The 17,447-nt window shown below is 52.0% G+C and overlaps 8 protein-coding genes across 8 annotated transcripts; 5 read left to right on the forward strand and 3 right to left on the reverse strand.

The window, feature by feature from the left end:
• Positions 1–915: 915 nt before the first annotated feature.
• LE14B (LEC14B protein) lies at positions 916–3,170 on the forward strand (the record flags this gene model as incomplete). Its single annotated transcript, XM_066131358.1, has 5 exons — positions 916–1,102; positions 1,197–1,358; positions 1,414–1,742; positions 1,809–2,937; positions 3,016–3,170. 5 exons carry the CDS (start codon positions 916–918, stop codon positions 3,168–3,170), a joined length of 1,962 nt encoding a protein of 653 aa, XP_065987465.1.
• Positions 3,171–3,935: 765 nt separating this feature from the next.
• Positions 3,936–5,808, forward strand: G6M90_00g089640 (uncharacterized protein; the record flags this gene model as incomplete). The annotated part of the gene is made up of 4 exons (XM_014686139.1): positions 3,936–4,416; positions 4,513–4,635; positions 4,691–4,952; positions 5,007–5,808. The coding sequence occupies 4 exons, from the start codon at positions 3,936–3,938 to the stop codon at positions 5,806–5,808; spliced, it is 1,668 nt and encodes a 555-aa protein (XP_014541625.1).
• Positions 5,809–7,061: 1,253 nt separating this feature from the next.
• Positions 7,062–8,246, forward strand: G6M90_00g089650 (uncharacterized protein; the record flags this gene model as incomplete). Its single annotated transcript, XM_014686140.1, has 3 exons — positions 7,062–7,453; positions 7,519–8,066; positions 8,131–8,246. The coding sequence occupies 3 exons, from the start codon at positions 7,062–7,064 to the stop codon at positions 8,244–8,246; spliced, it is 1,056 nt and encodes a 351-aa protein (XP_014541626.1).
• A 322-nt stretch (positions 8,247–8,568) lies between these two features.
• Positions 8,569–9,743, reverse strand: set11_1 (Ribosomal lysine N-methyltransferase set11; the record flags this gene model as incomplete). The annotated part of the gene is made up of 2 exons (XM_014686141.1): positions 8,569–9,567; positions 9,624–9,743. The coding sequence occupies 2 exons, from the start codon at positions 9,741–9,743 to the stop codon at positions 8,569–8,571; spliced, it is 1,119 nt and encodes a 372-aa protein (XP_014541627.1).
• Positions 9,744–11,123: 1,380 nt separating this feature from the next.
• COQ4 (Ubiquinone biosynthesis protein COQ4) lies at positions 11,124–11,876 on the forward strand (the record flags this gene model as incomplete). The annotated part of the gene is made up of 2 exons (XM_066131359.1): positions 11,124–11,172; positions 11,230–11,876. The coding sequence occupies 2 exons, from the start codon at positions 11,124–11,126 to the stop codon at positions 11,874–11,876; spliced, it is 696 nt and encodes a 231-aa protein (XP_065987356.1).
• A 237-nt stretch (positions 11,877–12,113) lies between these two features.
• DNBP (DNA-binding protein) lies at positions 12,114–12,647 on the reverse strand (the record flags this gene model as incomplete). Its single annotated transcript, XM_066131360.1, has 3 exons — positions 12,114–12,393; positions 12,467–12,567; positions 12,624–12,647. The coding sequence occupies 3 exons, from the start codon at positions 12,645–12,647 to the stop codon at positions 12,114–12,116; spliced, it is 405 nt and encodes a 134-aa protein (XP_065987486.1).
• Positions 12,648–12,984: 337 nt separating this feature from the next.
• On the reverse strand, positions 12,985–13,995 carry PANE (2-dehydropantoate 2-reductase; the record flags this gene model as incomplete). Its single annotated transcript, XM_014686144.1, has 1 exon — positions 12,985–13,995. The coding sequence occupies one exon, from the start codon at positions 13,993–13,995 to the stop codon at positions 12,985–12,987; it is 1,011 nt and encodes a 336-aa protein (XP_014541630.1).
• Positions 13,996–15,360: 1,365 nt separating this feature from the next.
• Positions 15,361–17,049, forward strand: terJ_0 (Efflux pump terJ; the record flags this gene model as incomplete). The annotated part of the gene is made up of 3 exons (XM_066131361.1): positions 15,361–16,166; positions 16,219–16,452; positions 16,506–17,049. 3 exons carry the CDS (start codon positions 15,361–15,363, stop codon positions 17,047–17,049), a joined length of 1,584 nt encoding a protein of 527 aa, XP_065987494.1.
• Between the last annotated feature and the right edge of the window lie 398 nt (positions 17,050–17,447).

The raw sequence follows: 17,447 nt of genomic DNA on the forward strand, positions 1-17,447 counted from the left end.
CAGGTTCACGTAGGCCTGAATGCTGCTTCTCGCCAACGAAGTTGCCGATTTTTTCCAGGGCTTGGCGAGATACCTAGGTGGCTCGTGTATACTAGCACAGGGTTAGATCCGTGAACACTGCAACGGAGATGCCAAGTACTCATAGGCGAGGGCAGATTCCAGCCATGCACAAAACCAACATGGAATTAGCTTGGGCAGCGTATCCAAGTTGAGACGGTCATTCGTTGGCGTGCTTGTAGTGCCTCGGCGCCCAGGCATCAGAAGGGACTGGCTAGGGACCTAGGGTACTCCGTTGGAGCGTAGCGACTTGCAGACGACGGACAATGCAATTGATTGATTGCCGGCAACCGTGTCAAAGCTGGCTCATGGAATGCCGGCGCCTTGGTGCATGAAACATTGAATGTGGTGAGTCCCGGCGATTCGGAAACAAGATCGAGTGCATTTGGTGACTGGTTAACTGTCTGGTCGGCTAGTCAAGTCTGGACCGGTGCTTGTGGAGTCGGCGACAACCAATGTTAACTCCGGCTGGCCGTGATGCACAACCAACGCTGAGCCCCGCCACTGAGTAATGCTCAAGGCCAGCATCTGCGTATTCCGTGGATGGCGTCACTGCTACTCCGTACACCGACCTCTACCCTTCAATCGCATTCCATCAGCATCAGCAGTGGTGCCGTCTTTGCGCGCTTGCCATCCATCATATCCAATCTAGCCAATATTGAGAATATACCTGTACATATACCCGTTTACTTGCTGCTGCTTCAATATCGTAAACCATCCTTGTATCCTCGGATCTAGGAGTTCTGGAGCCCTGCGAGAGGGACCTCACTCGCCTTTCACAACCCGTTGAATAATCTATCCAATACCTGCACCGGCTGCTGAAGCCATCTTCCGCTTTTTCGGCAACCGAATTTGTCCATGGATCTGAATGATCCTGATCGGAACTCAGATTCCTCAGATCCGTCTCAGCAACCTGATCCAGACGAGGGCAGTGCTGGGGATACAGCCAGCTGGTACTATGATTTAGACGATACGGCAGATGATGACGATCCGGACTACAGAGATGAACCCGACGAGGACGATGACGAAGATGACGATTTTCAAGGTACGTGTGGAAAATGAGCAACGTGACATCCGTTCTCTCTAATATTCTGCGGGTTCTCCGGGAAGTTTGGTTACTAATGCATCGCTTTTCGCAGATGCATTGACTCATGAGGTAGAGCTTGAATTTATTATTGGAGGAGGCGGCGATGACGATGGAGAGGAAGATGAGGACGGGCATGATGAAGATGAGGATAACGACGACGACGACGACGACGACGCGAATGATGCGGTTCGACACATCATGTCTCTCTTTAGAGGTGCGCTCCGCTGCTTGCACTCGGTCAACGTATTTGTGCACTAACATCACCTTAGAAGGCGGAGGATCGGGATTGCTCACGAGAACTCAACTCATGGCCCTCTTGCGGAATCGTGACCTCACCAATGTCCTCTTCAGTGACAACGCCGAGGACGAAGGCATCCTAAGTCACTGGGGGATCCGTAGACGCCGTCAGCCCAAGGATCCTAATCGGTTTCCAAAAGTACCCAGTGAAGAAGGACTCCAGCTCATGCGTGCTGGTGCTTTTGGTACAAACGACTACGAGCTCCGCATGCGAAAGCACATTGCTAGGCGCATGTTGGAGAGAGAGCTTGGCGTCGGGGACGACGAAGAAAGACGACGAAATGGCGACTTGATAACTCAGGTACGTTTTTTTGTTAATTCGGCCATCTCCATAACCCCAATGCATCGTCGCTCACGTTGTCGATAGGCAATGATACCGGGAACGAGGACCGAACAGATCATTCACTACGACGACCCAGTCTACTCTGGGCAGTTCTCCGATGATGGCAACTTCTTCTATTCATGCTGCCAGGACTTCAAGGTTCGCATGTATGACACATCCAACCCATACAACTGGAAACATTACAAGACAGTTTCGTATCCCTGGGGCCAATGGACTTTGACCGACGCATCGCTCAGCCCAGACAACCGCTGGCTGGCATACACATCCATCCAGAGCATGGTGTCAATCGCCCCAACCGACCCGAATGACACTGGAGACCCCTATACTCTGGAATTGGACGATGGCCGCGGCAGACCGACCCAATGGGGTTGGAGAAACCGCGGAGGGTTCGGTATTTGGTCTATTCGGTTTTCAGGCGACGGACGAGAGCTCGTCGCGGGCACGAGCTCGAACTCGCTTGTGGTATATGACATCGAGTCGCGTCAAGTCCTACATCATGTCGACGGACACGATGACCATGTAAATGCTGTCTGCTTTGCAGACAAGTCTTCACCACACGTTCTATACTCTGGCTCTGACGACGCCACGATAAAGGTGTGGGATCGGAGAAGTATGGGAGACGGGCGAGAAGCCGGCGCGTTTGTCGGTCACATCGAGGGCTTGACGTACATTGATAGTAAAGGCGACGGACGATATATTCTGAGCAACGGAAAGGATCAGAGCATGAAACTGTGGGATCTGCGAATGGTCATGTCTACCAACCGGTTTCGGGAAACCGAACCGGCCCAGTACAGCAACACTAGTGGTTTCGATTATCGCAGAGAATTATACGATGACGAGGATTGGGACGTACATCCTCACGACAACTCTGTCGTGACTTTCAGGGGCCACAAGGTCTTGCGAACTTTGATTAGATGCCACTTCTCGCCGCCTTCTGCGACCAACTCTCGATATGTGTACTCGGGTAGCGCCGATGGGAAAGCCTACATTTGGAACATGGACGCGACTCTGGCGGGCAAGATCGATGTCAAGAAGGCGACAATGGGGACGCGCCGCGTGGACCGCCATACACGACTGTATTTCGAGGAACCTACTGGTTGGGGCACGTGTGTGCGTGATGCAAGTTGGCATCCGAGTGCTCCTGTCATGGTCGGTAAGTGGCTCTTGCTTCTCCGAAGCTAGGCTTAAAATTTTAAACTCGTGAGGGACAATGCTAACTGGAGCATCAAAGCGTCGGCCTGGAATGGGTACAGCATGGCTCGGGGTACGTGCACTTTGCATGCATTTAATGAGTCTTCTGATGACGAGGGAGAGCCTGAGATGCGCCGGAGCGTGGACGCCATGTTGAGGCCTAATCCAGATGTATACCAAATGTCAAACTACTAAATGGGTATAATGAGTGCACATACATACTATTTCACCAGTAAATATAGCTAGGCATTTGGTGTTGGAGGCTTTGATTATCTTGCCGAGGATCTGATACGAGACCAACAATGGATCAAAGGTCGTTCAGGTATGACGGAGAAGTCAAGTGATCCTGCCCAAAGGCCCTTTATAGTATCCCGAGATTCGTCCCAGGAGCCTGTCTGTCTGCCATCTCTCACATTAACAGCGGGACAGTGCTTCCTAGGATCGTTGATGCAATTCGTCGCATCTCTGTATGGGGAAGGGGGGCAGTCGTCATCACCAAGTCTCAATCTCGTAAGCAAACGTCACCGAAGAAACCCCAAGTCACCTATCTAGTTCCTTGAATCTGTCTGTTGTGCAATCTCATTCGTCACACATGCACAAGCACCTGCCACGTAGATGGCTTATTGCGTCAAATGGTGGCTGAGACAGCTCGAGCCTCAGTACACCGCCATTCGTCAGCGTGTGTGCTAAGCCCTCTGGGGGTCGCGGCCAGATTCGCCTGCCATTGACTGTTGCTTTTGCAATTCAACAATAGGCAACAAAGGATTTCAATGCCCAAGACAAACCGACCGTTGACGTGTGATGGGTCCGTGATGAGGTCGCGTCCTGTCGCACAGTGATGCCCGTGTGATGCCCGTGATGATGCATTGATGCCCGTGTATAAAGCAACACTGAATCCATGGCGAAGACAACCCTGGGAAAAAAGACACACGCTAGCAGATCCAAGCAGAAAGATTCAAGATGATGACTATGCTTCCGTGTCTCCTTTTTCTTGCTGGACTCCCTGCAGTCCTCGCCCACGTAGGAGGCCATTGCCCGCCAGCAGGCCCGGTCCTACCGCCGCCGGAACTATCTGCAAGACTCGACCTGTCCAAACTCGATTCTCAGCTCGACAGTATCGTGAGAAACGCCTCGAGGTCCTTCAATGCCACCGAAAACTCATTCTCTATACTACTTACTTCCAGAAATGCCACTGTATACCAGTACCATCACACGGCTGCGGTCCGGGACCCGTCCGGCGTCAAGAAGGTGGATGGCGATACAGTATATCGGCTCTGTAGCGTTACGAAATTGTTCAATGTGTTGACGGTGTTGTTGAATGCGGGGGATCTTTTGGACACGTGTATTACCAAGTATGTTCCCGAATTGGCGGGAGACCAAGTGTACGAGGGTATTACGTTGAGGATGCTGAGCAGCCAGGTGTCTGGGTTACCGAGAAGTGGTGAGTCGGCTCCATCATGGCAATCTTGTGCCGTTCCATGATGCATCATCCCCTTCTTTCCTAGAATAAAGGCGGTTGAACTAACTTGTCTACTAGGTGATGCATTTGACCTGGCCAGTACAGACGCCAAGAGCTGGGAAGATGACGGCTTTCCGGTTCCCCCCAAGGGGGATATGCCACCGTGCGACGTGGTCGGAGGAGAAGTGTGTAATCGTGCTCGTATGGGTGCCACCGTCCAAGCTTTGCCAACATGTTTGCTGACCTTTGAGAGCAGAGTTCTTTGAGAATCTCAAGAGCAACCAGTTGATTTGGCTGCCCGGGGCCAAGACGGCGTATTCGAACCAGGCGTACACCCTTCTGGGGATGGCTATGCAGAATATAACGGGAAAGACATTCGCTCAACTCCTACGGGATAGCGTCACGACGCCCCTTGGCATGTCACTCACTGGGCTGAACACGCCCGATAATTCACGGGGCATCATTCCGAATGGGGCAGGCAAAGTCCTTTGGGACCAGGACATGGGGAATTACAATGCGTACGAGTGCTCACTGCCCTCTCCGAAACGCACCGTGTACTGACTGCGTCAAAGGACCGCCGGCCTTTTCTCGACTCCCAATGAGCTGGGCAAGTTTGTCCGCGGCATCATGAACCACGAGCTTCTGTCTGCCGCGAACACAAGAGAGTGGATGCGCCCAGCTAGCTTCGCTGGCTCATACTCCATGTCTGTTGGCGCGCCATGGGAAATCTTCCGCGTTGCCCATCTCACGCCTGATCAGCGACCCATTGACATCTACACCAAGTCGGGTAGCATGCCCGGCTGGGGGACATACGTATTTTTTGTCCCCGACTACAATGTCGGAGGCGCCATTGCTGTTTCTGGAGATGATGGAGATGCGGCTAGTTTGGCACTGCTTGATATGGTTGCCGCTACATTCGTTCCGGCTGTCGACTCTCTTGCACGACAGCAAGCCAAAGCAGCTTACACGGGACAATATGGTGCATCGTCCAACGACAATAAACCCATGAATGAAACAGCCCATCTCGAGCTAGTCATTGACCAGGGGCCGGGATTGAAGGTCAAGTCATGGTTCAACAACGGAAAATCCATAATCAAGGCCATCGCAGATCACAAGGGAGTCAAGCCGGAGGGGACGGATCTTCGACTTTACCCAATTGGTGAGAATAACAGATGGCAACTGAGCGTTGAGACGCTGAAGCGACGGGTTGACGTAGCTAGGAAGCCGAGTGACGCTTGTTCGAATTGGTTTCAAACCGATTCCATGCGCTGGGCGACGCTGCCGGTTGATGAGTTCGACTTTGAGGTCACCAATGGACGGGTAGTTGGGGTTCGGAACCTGGGCTTGAGAGCAAATCTCAGCAAGATCCACTAGGTGCCAAAGATATATACGAGTATACCACTCAACAGTGCGAAGTATGTTGTCGTATATCGTTGTATGACAACCAATGGCCATGTACCGGGTCTGGTGAAATACCTACCTGGGTACTGTCGCCTTCCACCGGAGCTGGGGAAGCTTGAGCACCACCATGATGCGTCCGGGGTCCAAGAAACGTTGCACTAGTTAGCCCATCAAAATGATGTCATCGCGATGGGGCACGTCTGTCAAAGAAGAAGAAAAAGCGATCTATTTACGTTGATTTCCCATCTGCTGCCAAACTTCGTGTCCCGTGATGCTTGCGTTCTGCAGCGGTTGCAGGTTCCAGTGCCGCACGAGCTCCCATTGAATCCCACCGTTCGCCAGATGGCGGCGGAACAATAATGCTCCGTCACCGATGACGAGTAGCCTGCCTGCCCCAGTAAGCTTCACCAGCTGTCATGGCTCGTGCGCCGCCTATGCAGCCTCGCCTTCGGACGGAAAGCTCCTCCAGAACTTCGCCTCTTTCCTCCGTCGCCCTTGTCACCTGCTCGTCATCCGCCATCCACATCGAGTCGATCAAGGTGCACTCAACGACCAAGTGCGAAGATTCGATTATTTCCACCATTGATTTCGCTCCGAAATCTGCCATCGTGACGCTTACGACGCGATCGGATTGATGGTCCTGCTGCTGAACCGCAAGAGGTGATCCGCGTAACAGCACCAACGGCCGAAAGAGGATCACGTATTTCTTGCAGGACTGTAGTATCTGGCTCTAGACGATTGAGGTCTAGGAGATATTCATAGGATCACGGGTTGTTGGTCCGCATTGCCTGTACCATTCCAGGAACGGATTTGTTCACCTGGTCTCGTTGGGTTGATGATTGAGAACTACCAGGGACTATATGATACAGGAGTCCGTCTTCTAAGCTGATGCGATTACTTTGTTCTTTATTAATTTTCTACTACATTGTACGTATTAGAGCTTTTGTATCTCTCACTTTTTTGCTCTTTCTTTTCTTCTTTTCTGTCTTTTGCAGTCATCTTCCTCTATTGGCGGTTCTGGTTTCTTCGTTTTGTACCTAAGCCTCCCTTGATTTCCGAGGTAGTAACGATCACTTCGAGACTAATAAATATGATTACGAAAGACCAAGGGCCTCCTCACACCATCACTCGATCACATAATAAGGTCATAGGCAGCTGCTGTTCCGTCGATTCATACTGCCTGCAAATAAGCATCGCTCTGCTCTCTTCGGCTTGCGTATTTCAACATGGCGGAAGCTGACTTTGAGATCGACTTCTACGGAGATACTGCCACCGACCAGCAGTCGGAACACCAGGATGGAAACCAACACAACGAAAGTGACTACCAAGGCCATGACGAAACCAATGGAGGAGATGAACATACGGACAGCCACAAAGGCCATCACGATGACCATCACGAGCAAGCCGAAAGCCATACCCATCAACAAGGCATAAAACGAAAGTCAGAAGAGGATGACCGACCAGTTGATCCAGCCGCCACTTCTGCACTTATGGTCTCAGAACTGAGTTGGTGGACCACGGATGATGATATTCGAGGGTGGCTTCGGAAAGCAGACGGCGAAACCGACATCAAGGAGATGACATTTAGTGAGCACAAGGTAAATGGAAAAAGTAAAGGGTAAGATGATCCAATATGTAACACACGTTCTGAAGTGAGGAGCGACCCGCTCACAAGTCTTGCAGACAAGCATATATTGAGTTCTACTCACGCCAAGCCGCCACGTCGGCAAAACGTTGCATAGATCAGCTAGCCAACGATGGTGGCCAGTCTTGGCAGAAGAAGTTGTTGCCTACATATTGGAACTCGGCAGTGAACCCTTTCAGGACGCTGCCCAAGGATGCCCCAGCACGAGGAGTGAAAGAACAGCCGAGAGCCTCCCCGCCAGGCCCCTATGCCGAACGCGGCAACTACAGTGGAGGTTACCGCGGCCGTGGAGGATTTGGCAACCGAGGAAATATGAACCAGGGCAACTTCAACACTAACCGCAACTATAACAATAGCAACATGGGATTTAACAACAACATGGGCGGTGGGTTCAATGGCCCCATGGGTGGTAACTTTGGCTTCAACAACCGCGGTAATATGATGGGTGGCGGCATGCGCGGCGGGCCTGGAGGTATGAGAGGTAATCGCGGCGGCGGTAACATGATGGGAATGAACCCCATGGGCGGTATGCCGATGGGTATGCCTGGTAACATGGGCATGATGGGCATGGGTGGTGGGATGCCAGGTATGTGCACAATTTTTCTCGCCAACACGCCGTGTATTTCAAGTCACCCTCTAATCCGCAGCAGGCTTCCAAGGCATGGGTCCCAACTTTGGAGGTGGCTTCGGTTTCGGCCAGAACCAAGGCGGTGGTGGCGGCGATTGGGGTAATCCGCATGGAGTGAAGCGTCCTCGACCAGAGTGAAGAGCTGCTGGTCGTCCAAACTGCAGGGGATCACGTTAACTCGTCATGAAATTGCTCCGTGTACAGCAACGGGTAGGATAATATACGCACAATTTTTTGGAGGCCTCGGGACTAGCTGCATTCATGTACTATAGACAAATTACGGACAGGTTGCTACGGAAATGGCGCGAATAGCGTTGGATGGGTTTGTTTTAATGGCATCTATTCAAAAGGGAAAAAAAAAATTTCACCATCTGTCACTGCCTATCTGGACATTCAACCAGCTGTGTGAACACGTCATCGTCGATTCATGTCCTCAATTACGGAGCAAAACATGGCATTTTTATTGCAGTCTCACTATGGTGGCGGTAACCAGTTCACCCATCTGCAACCACCTCTCTCTCAAAGCACTCCTAGAAACCTCGTTCCCGGCAGTACACCGCTCCAGCTCAGTCAATTTGCTCCTCAGGTCCTTGTCGCACGCCCTCAAAACCTGCACCAGCTTGTCGTTGACAGCGTCCCGGTCCACATCCTCGTCCCTCAAGCCGTCGAGCACGTCTCTCCACTGGGTATACGAGCAGCACAGCATGCGCAGCGCCGTGTGCGTCCTGTAGCAGGCCGTTTCCGAGTCGAGCATGTACCTGCCCCAGAAGCCGGTCTCTTCCAGCTCCGCTTTCTGTCTCTTCGTAAACAGCGGACACAGGTGGTCGTCTAGGCAGATCTCGTCCCAGGGGTTCGTGGCCCCCGGCAGCGTGAAGCCGTATTCCACCAGCAGGAAGTCATTGGAGTGCGAGCCGTACCGGATAAACAGCTCGTCGCCCTGCTCGACTGGGTGCGTCGTGGTGATGGTGAATGAGGCATCGTCAAAGGCAACTTTACACCCGTCGGGCGAGTGGTTGAACAGATCGGCGACGGGCTGGAGAACCATGTGGTCTGCCTTGGGGAGCTTCTCAGTCGCCCGGGTGACGTGGTAGAATGTTCGGCTGTTGACTAGGTGCCACGAGTAGAGAAATTGGGTCCTGGATATGGAGGGGTGCGCGGCCGTGACGAGGGCCCAGTCCGTGTCAAACTTGGTCTTTTGCTTGGCAAGGAGAGCTTTTGCGTTGGGAGGCAAGAGATGCTGTAGCTCTGAGGGCCAGCTCAGCGGCATGCAGGTCCTGATGTCGTCTTCTGTGGGGAATACGGCTCTCCATGTGGCGAATTCGGGGTCGGTTTCTAGACAGAGGGATGTGGCGAGGATGGCGTGGACGGTTGACCCTTTGAGGCTGTGGAGGATGGGTTGGGGTGTGTTTTTTAGAGTCCTGAGCATGTTCAATGGGACTGTGAGGATGTCTTCGCCGGTCTGTGGGATGCTTAGCTAGAGTTGGATGGATCATGGGGGTAGGGGAGATGAAAGACCTTCAAGGCGCGAGTTGCGACGATACCTATACCACGGCCTGGAAGCGGTTTAGGGCCGATTCCGTTGATGGTTACGCCCTTTATCTCTGCCCAGTTGAGCAGGCGCTCGATTTCCTGCATTTTGAGTAATGGGTGAGACTGCCCGTTTGGCAATGGCGTCGAGGTTACTTCTTTCTTTTTTTGCCTACAGAGTGTTGGATGTTCCTGGTAGGAATTTTGGGCAATGGCATGAGTGAGCCAATGGCTTCAAGAGGTTGAATATAACATGGTTGTAGGACATGTGCGCTGTGCAGCCTTTTGAGGGTGATGTATAAAATTGGAAATGCTTAGCGTAAGCTCTCAAAGTGAGGTTGAAGCACACCATGACTCCATGAGCATCGAGCAATGGTGGAAGTGGGGAACCAGTCAAAATCATCAGCTCCAGGCAAACAACTCACAACAAGATGCAACAAGACGTCGACTGATGCCTGGCATCCAACATGGCGAGTCGCATTGTTTTGCCCGAGTTCTTCATAGTGCTAGACAACAATGGGGAGTTGACCCAGACGAGCTTCAGCCTAACCGACCATGTCGCCTCCCTCCCAACACCTAGCTTCATCTCTTGCAATTTAAAGCGATCAAAGTAATCACCTATAGAATGGCGCATTGCCGGTCCTAAGTCTGACGGTGCCAATGCAATGCCAACGCGCTATCACGCAAAGCAACATCATCTGGAGTGGCAAAACGAAGAGCTCTGCGAGCCCTTATGAGCCGAGAATTACGTCGAATCGATGGTGTATTGTGAGACGAATCGCGTGGTCTCTGCCTCAGAGAGGGTTGTGAATGGTGTTGATTTGATGCATAGCCGCGGACATATGAAGTGCACTGGTCCGGACTGACTTAACCAGTGATACACGAGCTTGTCTGTTAAGAGCTTGTAGATGGTAACAAACCACCGGAAAATTGAAGTTGTAAATCGCATGACTTGGAGATTGCATCGTGCGTCGGCGCTTTGCGAGTTGTGCAACCAACACAACACCGACACTTTGGTCCGTACACACAGCCTTCCGAGACTCACGCAGAGATAGAGAGCCAAGACGCTCTACGCCGCTGTTTACTTGAAAGCATGACAAGGATCAAGACGCCTGGAGGCATTGCTGTTGAGGATAAAGGTCACTGCAAGGAACTCATGAAGGTAACTGAGTACTTGGACCCACCAAATAGGAAAGCGTCTGGTCCCATCGTCGTTCCACCAAGGCACCTATGTACAAGGCTACATCTCTTACATGAACTTCCGTCTCACAACCTCTGGCGCTGGTATAATCGCCGGCTTCCCAATTCGACAATTCAATGGATCTGGCATTGCGACGAGCTCAGCCAGCTACGACAGCTCGCCATGCTGTCCGCGCTGTAACCTGCGCGAGCTGTTCGCAATCCAATTCTAGACAATTCTCGGTGCTGAACCGACCACCGCCCAACTATCCTGGCCATGTGCCTCTCACGAAGCTCGAGCGACTCGGTATGGCAATCGGGTCCAGTGCCATGGCACTGATCAATCCCTACCGTGCCGGTATGAAATCTATCCGTCATGGCTTCTCTCCCGAGCTTCTGTACCTAACATGTTTAGACCTCATCGCGCAAGTGGGCGAATCCACCGCGACACCATACTTCATCTACCGCCTCCGCGACGCCATGCTTGCCGACCCAACCGGCCGCCGCATCCTCCGTCTCCGGCCCCGAATTACATCCAAAACCCTCTCCATGTCCTATCTCCGCTCCCTCCCCGAGAACACCGTCGGCCGCACCTACGTGGGCTGGCTCGACCGCGAGGGCGTATCGCCCGACACCCGCTCCGAAACCCGCTACATCGACGACGAAGAGTGCGCATACGTCATGCAGCGCTACCGCGAATGCCACGACTTTTACCACTCCATCACCGGCTTGCCTATTGTTCGCGAAGGCGAAGTTGCTCTCAAGGCGTTTGAATGGGCCAATACATTGCTGCCCATGCCGGGCTTGAGCATGTTTGCCGCCGCGACCATGAAGCCGCAGGAGAGACAGCGCTTCTGGGACATTTACCTGCCCTGGGCGTTGCGGAATGGATCCAGAAGCAAGGAGGTGATTAATGTCTTTTGGGAAGAGCAGCTGGAGCGGGATGTCGAGGAGCTGAGGGGGGAATTGGGCATTGAGCAGCCTCCTGATCTGAGGGCGATACGGAAGGCCGCGAGGGAGGAGAAGAAGAGATTGAACGAGATCAAGGCCAAGGGCATCTGAGTGTAACATATTAGAACTTCTTTTTTTGTTGGAGTATATTGCATAGTAAGCGCTTGTTTCAAATAGACATGGACTTGTCTCGTTATATCAACCAAACCACAGTAGCACCAATCCACGCAAGAGAATCAGTACGAATCACCCGCAGCATCAAACGAATTGATTGACAAAAAAATCATGGTATCGTAAGTATAATCCAGCCCGGGTTTCACCTCGCGCACAATGTGCTCTTTTGCCCCTTCACAAGTCCAACAGGTCGTCGTCGTCGTCGTCCCAGCCCTTCCGTCTGCTCACCACAATTTTCTCCTCCTCCTTGTTGTCCGCCATCGCATTCAGCAGCTCCTTCAGCTGCGTCTCCGTGACCTTCTGCCTCAGCTGGCCCGTCTGCGCCAGCGTGATCAATCTGTTCTCGATATCCGTCGCACGCTGCTCCTTCACGAGCCTGATGCGGCCCAGGCGGTCGGCGGCCTCGGGGTGCAGAATCTGATTCAATATGTGCTGGCGAGCATCATCTTGCTGTCTGAACATGCACAAGAAGGGTTAGTGCGCTGGGCCCGGTTGTCAGGGGGACATGTGGGATGTGGGAGACGTGCTGTTTTTGGCGTTCTTGGTCCTGGCCGCCGTTGTTGGATGATGGGCCACCGCTGCCTGCGCCGGACTGCGCCTTGAGCTGCTCGAGGCGAGCCCTTCTGATCTATCGCGAGCTAGTTAGATGGGCTTGCAACGGAGAAGGGTACGAAGCAGAGGTACCTGCTCGAGTTCGGAGTCGTCCATGGTGACTTGTTTGGATTGAAGATGGTTCGAGGTAACGGCGGGGCAAGCTTGCTGCTGGAGGGGCAGCCTAGATAGCTTCAGTGGGCATCACGTGAGCAAGGTAGAAACAATGGAACGAAACGCAAAATGACGGACTGCGTGAATATTGACATTGTTTAGCAGTCTGTTAGGTAGGTGACCCTATTTTTGGTACGATATCCTCAGGCAAGACATGCTGGCAGGTCACGGCATAGTTGGCTAGACTTGACTAGACTTTACCATTGAAAATGTAACCCTTTATACACGCCCTTGCTATGCTGAAATACATAATAAAAACAATACAGCTATTGTACAGCCATCACCGTGGCATTGTCCTATATCTGAATGCCAAATGGCTCGGTATGGATGTCTCCTCCACCGGTATAAATGAGTTGAGTCGCTCGATTGCTTGAGAATGCTTCGCCTTGATCATATCGCGCATCATCAAATTCATGTGCAGGTCCAATCCTAGCTTCTGGCCACGCCGCAGGAAATATCCATTCAAATACTCCACGTCTGTTGGTAATCCGTTCTCAATTCGCCTCACCAGCTGGCTTGGCTGTGATCGCTTCCCCATTATTCTGCTGTACATAAACTTTCGAATGCCCTTGCTTTGGACATAGTCTCTGATAACTGTGGATCCTTCTAGTTCCGGCATGCTTTCGAGAACTTGGATTATCTCGGACAGTAAACTATGCATCATGCGTTGTGCCGCTGGGTTTTGCAGTAGGCCTTGGTATGGCATCTCCAGGAGCACACATACAGGCTCAACGACAGAGTCGAAGATGACTGTAGGCAGCTTAAATCGGAGCCACTGGTCAAACGGAGTCAGTGTCGTATGCAGGTCCTTTGCTTCTTCTAATGTCTTGACAAAATTCGGTCGCGACTCGACTTTGTGCATATCCTTGACGCGCATACGAGGCGCCTCGGCAAAGGTCAACTTTGTTTGGCCTTGCTTAAGCTGGGTAACTGCGTCGTAGGTTCGATTAAACGCCAGGCGGTGGCTCATGTGGCCTAGCAAGAAGTTTGGTGCGGCATCCGATCCCTCGAAAATCTTCTTCCTCACATCCTCCAGCACACCAAGCCCATCGTTCATCAAACATACTGTAGTATTTCCATCGATTCGATTTTTCACCGATTGGAGAGCCTCTACAGCTTCTTGACCTCGGCCTGATACCACAAGCTGGTCAATCCGTGAATCATCGCTCTGGGTAATGGCCCGAGGCATAGCGAGGTTGGCTTCGACGTTGGCAGCTGACCGTCGGTTGTGAGGACGGACTTTCTGGATGTTTCGATATTTTGAGGAAGGGCTGCTTCTCCATCCAAGCATTTCGACGGAATCGTATACGCTTGACAACGCATGGGCAATAAATTTGGACCGTTCATCGTCGCCCAAAATATGAATTTTGTGTACAGTCGCTGAGTTTGCCGCTTCCTTGGGGAGCAGCACGGAAGGTACGTAGAACTGAGGTGTTGGCCGCGGCTTGGCTATTGATGGCTCGGGTTGAGATGAGATCGACCATGGCCGTTGTAGCGGGCTTGCTGTACTGCTCGGAGGCGCCGGCTCGCGCAATTTGTGTCCATCAGTGCTCGAAGCAACAGTGCCGTAACGACACCTGGCCACCCGGCCATCGCAGGGACTACCTCGGATGCATGATGTGTATTTCTGAGATATCCGTGCGGATAACCGCAAATTTCTTAGTCCAGCCACCTTGAAGGCTATTATGAAGAGGCTCGCGAACGTCGCAAGGGGAAGGTGTGGCGAAGGCGGGTGTCCCGAAGAAGTACCCAGCTATCGCTCACATTAGACAATACAACAGGAAAGTAGAATGGATTGTCTTATCGGCTGTCTTGTTGACAGGTCGCAAGCTCGCGTCGAACGTCGAGTTGAGCTCAATCGCTAGAGAGTAGCAAGGCAATGAATGAGGTGATGAAGATCCCGGCCCGGGAAATGATGGAGTTTTCCGGCTCCTTGAAAAATCGCCATCACGTGAGCCAATCAGGAGCCAGCAGTTCCTACTCAGAATAGCCCCATAAATTCTGCAAAAGACAGCCTCTGATTTGCCAAACTCAAACCATCACAGGTCGATCACAGACCTGGCCACACCTGACCGCAGCCAGACAGCACAGCGAGAGCCGCAGATGGCTTGCAGGGCTGTCCGTTTGGCGTGAAGACGTGAGGTTCACTTGGATAGCTTTTGCTTTTTCCTATTTAGGGAGTTTCTATCTCTGTTCGTTCAATTTCACAACTGTATCGAGCCCTGTTGCCTACTCTTCGGTCCTACGTCAACTGAAACCATGCAGATTTGCTCGGAATAGACTCCGGTCGCGGCAATGCAGAGCCAAGAATGTGCCAGAAGTTGCCAACATGGCTGACCTTGTTGCCGTTAAGTGACTAGGCGAATCGGAAGAAACTCCCGCGAACAGACGAGAACAAGCATCGCTTTCCGAGGGATAAATTACGCCTTTGGAGTGGGTCGCTTGTCACCTTGTTGAGTTGGAGGATTTTCTCGGTTTTAACTGGAATTTCCAGCCCAGACAGTGAATGTCGTGCCAAGCATGGTTGGGCCAATATAAATAAGGGCCGGCCCCTCGTTGACCGGCATATGTTTATGGATATTGTTTAAACTACAAAATCATTTCACTAGTTGAAGAAGACAGTTTAAAGCATTTCGCCGTTGATGAGTCGATTATCATGGCAACCTGTACTCAAACGCAAGTGGCCTTGGCGCCATCTGTGACCCTCAACACTCACGATACTGCTCAGCGGCAATTGTCAGAAACCAGCAGCGCCAGTGAGTCCAGTGATTCGATTGACGAAGCTCGTCAGATGTCTCCGTTCCGCAAGGTGGCCGTGATCATACAACTATCTGGAGTCAACTTCGCTTCCAGCGCTGTCAATGGCCTTGTCGTCGTCAGCCTACCTACCATTACTGCCGATGTCAACCTAGATCCTTCGTTGGCATTTTGGCCAACTTCGGTCTCAAACTTGGCCAATGCCTCTACCATCTTGCTTGCCGGCTCTCTGGCCGACTCGATTGGCCCACGAACGGTTAATCTTGCTGGCAGTATTGTAACAGGGGCCTTCATACTCGCCTCCGGTGCAAGTAAAACAGGTCCTCAGCTGGTTGTGATGCGAGCCTTGCAGGGCGTTGGCTATGCCATGCATCTTGCGTCGTCTGTCGCCATTGTCACGAGCACCCTTCCACGTGGAAGACCACGGAACTTTGCCTTCTCCTGCCTTGGTCTTAGCCAACCCTTGGGTTTCTCGTTTGGCCTAGTTATTGGGGGCGTTCTTCAAGATCTCCTCGGTTGGAGAGCAGGCTGGTATATTTACGGATCTTTGACTCTTGTCCTCTCTGCGGTTGCCACCTGGGCGTTGCCAAAGTCCCTCTACGGAAGAACGTTTTGGGGCACCTTGCGCAATTGCAAGGAGCGAGTAGACTGGGTTGGCGCATTGCTCGCATCGGCTTTCATGGCGTTGCTGTCCTACCTGTTTGCGTAAGTTCATGCCTGTTTACACCAGTTTTTCCCAAGCTTACAGTCTTTGAAGAACTATTAGTGTCGATCTAAAAAGGATGCGAAACCCGGAAAGTATTGTATTCGTTTGCTTGATTGGGACTTTGTTGCCGCTGTTTATTGGCTGGGTTCATCGCCAAGTCCGGCTAGGCAAACCAGCATTGATTCCCAACTCACTGTGGAAGAATACTGCGTTTTCCAGCATTTGTGGTACAGTGGCTCTTTCGTTCGGTGTAACAACAGCCATGGAGTTGTTCTCCAGTCTGTTGTAAGTGCGAAGCCCGTAAGTAGCCAGCATTTCTGTACTAACAAGGTTTCCAGTTTCCAGGAGGTCCAGCACCTCTCTGCTCTTCAAACTGGCCTCAGAATCATACCCAGTCTAGTCGTTGGGGTTATTCTTAACTTCACTACAGGTCTATTTGTCGACAGAGTCCCAGCTCTGTGGCTTGTGACAGGGTCATCCGTGATCTGTTCAATCTCTCCTCTCCTAATGGCCGCGATCAAGGTGCAATCCCCGTATTGGACCAATGCCTTCATTGCCCAGCTGCTGTCACCGGTGAGCACGGATGTACTCTTCACAGTGGGTCTAATCATCATCTCGGATAACTTCCCTGATGACACGCAAGCACTGGCCGGTGCCGTGTTCAATACCGCATCTCAATTTGGCCAGGCGCTCGTCTTGGGCATAATGCAAATTGTGTCAACGGTTGTGACCAAGGACAACAGTGGCAAGAGCATGCCGATGGCTGTCATGGAGGGACTCAGGGCAAGCTTCTGGACCATGTTTGGCCTCATGATGGTCTGCACTTTATGGGGAGCAGTCGGTCTACGAAAGACGGGGAAAGTTGGGCTCAAGCGAGATTAGACTTGTGGTCATCGCCGCGCGACTGTGGTGGTCACAAGAGGAAGGAAGGAAGAAGTAGAAAAGTCAAATGCACCACATGTCATATGAAGTCATCACATAGCATAATTAGTGACAGCAAGCGACAAATACCACATTTTCGTCTTTGACACAGCCATGATACGCCACAAGGTACGTCTGGTTGTCTCGTCGCAAATATTTCCAAAAACTGCATACTGAATTTGAACGGGTCAGCTCGGCAATCCTCAGAAGTCCGAGGTGGCATTCCTAAAGCGAAGGATACGTACTTGCCGCGTGTGTTTCACCACTGGCTGGTTGGCACCTGTCAGCCACCTGGCGCCTCATCGGGCCCCCAGGCCGAATTGGGAACATTTGATTGAAGTCATTCGATCAGGTATGTT

The sequence above is a fragment of the Metarhizium brunneum genome, chromosome 5, assembly GCF_013426205.1.
Source record: "Metarhizium brunneum chromosome 5, complete sequence".
Lineage (NCBI taxonomy): Eukaryota > Fungi > Ascomycota > Sordariomycetes > Hypocreales > Clavicipitaceae > Metarhizium > Metarhizium brunneum.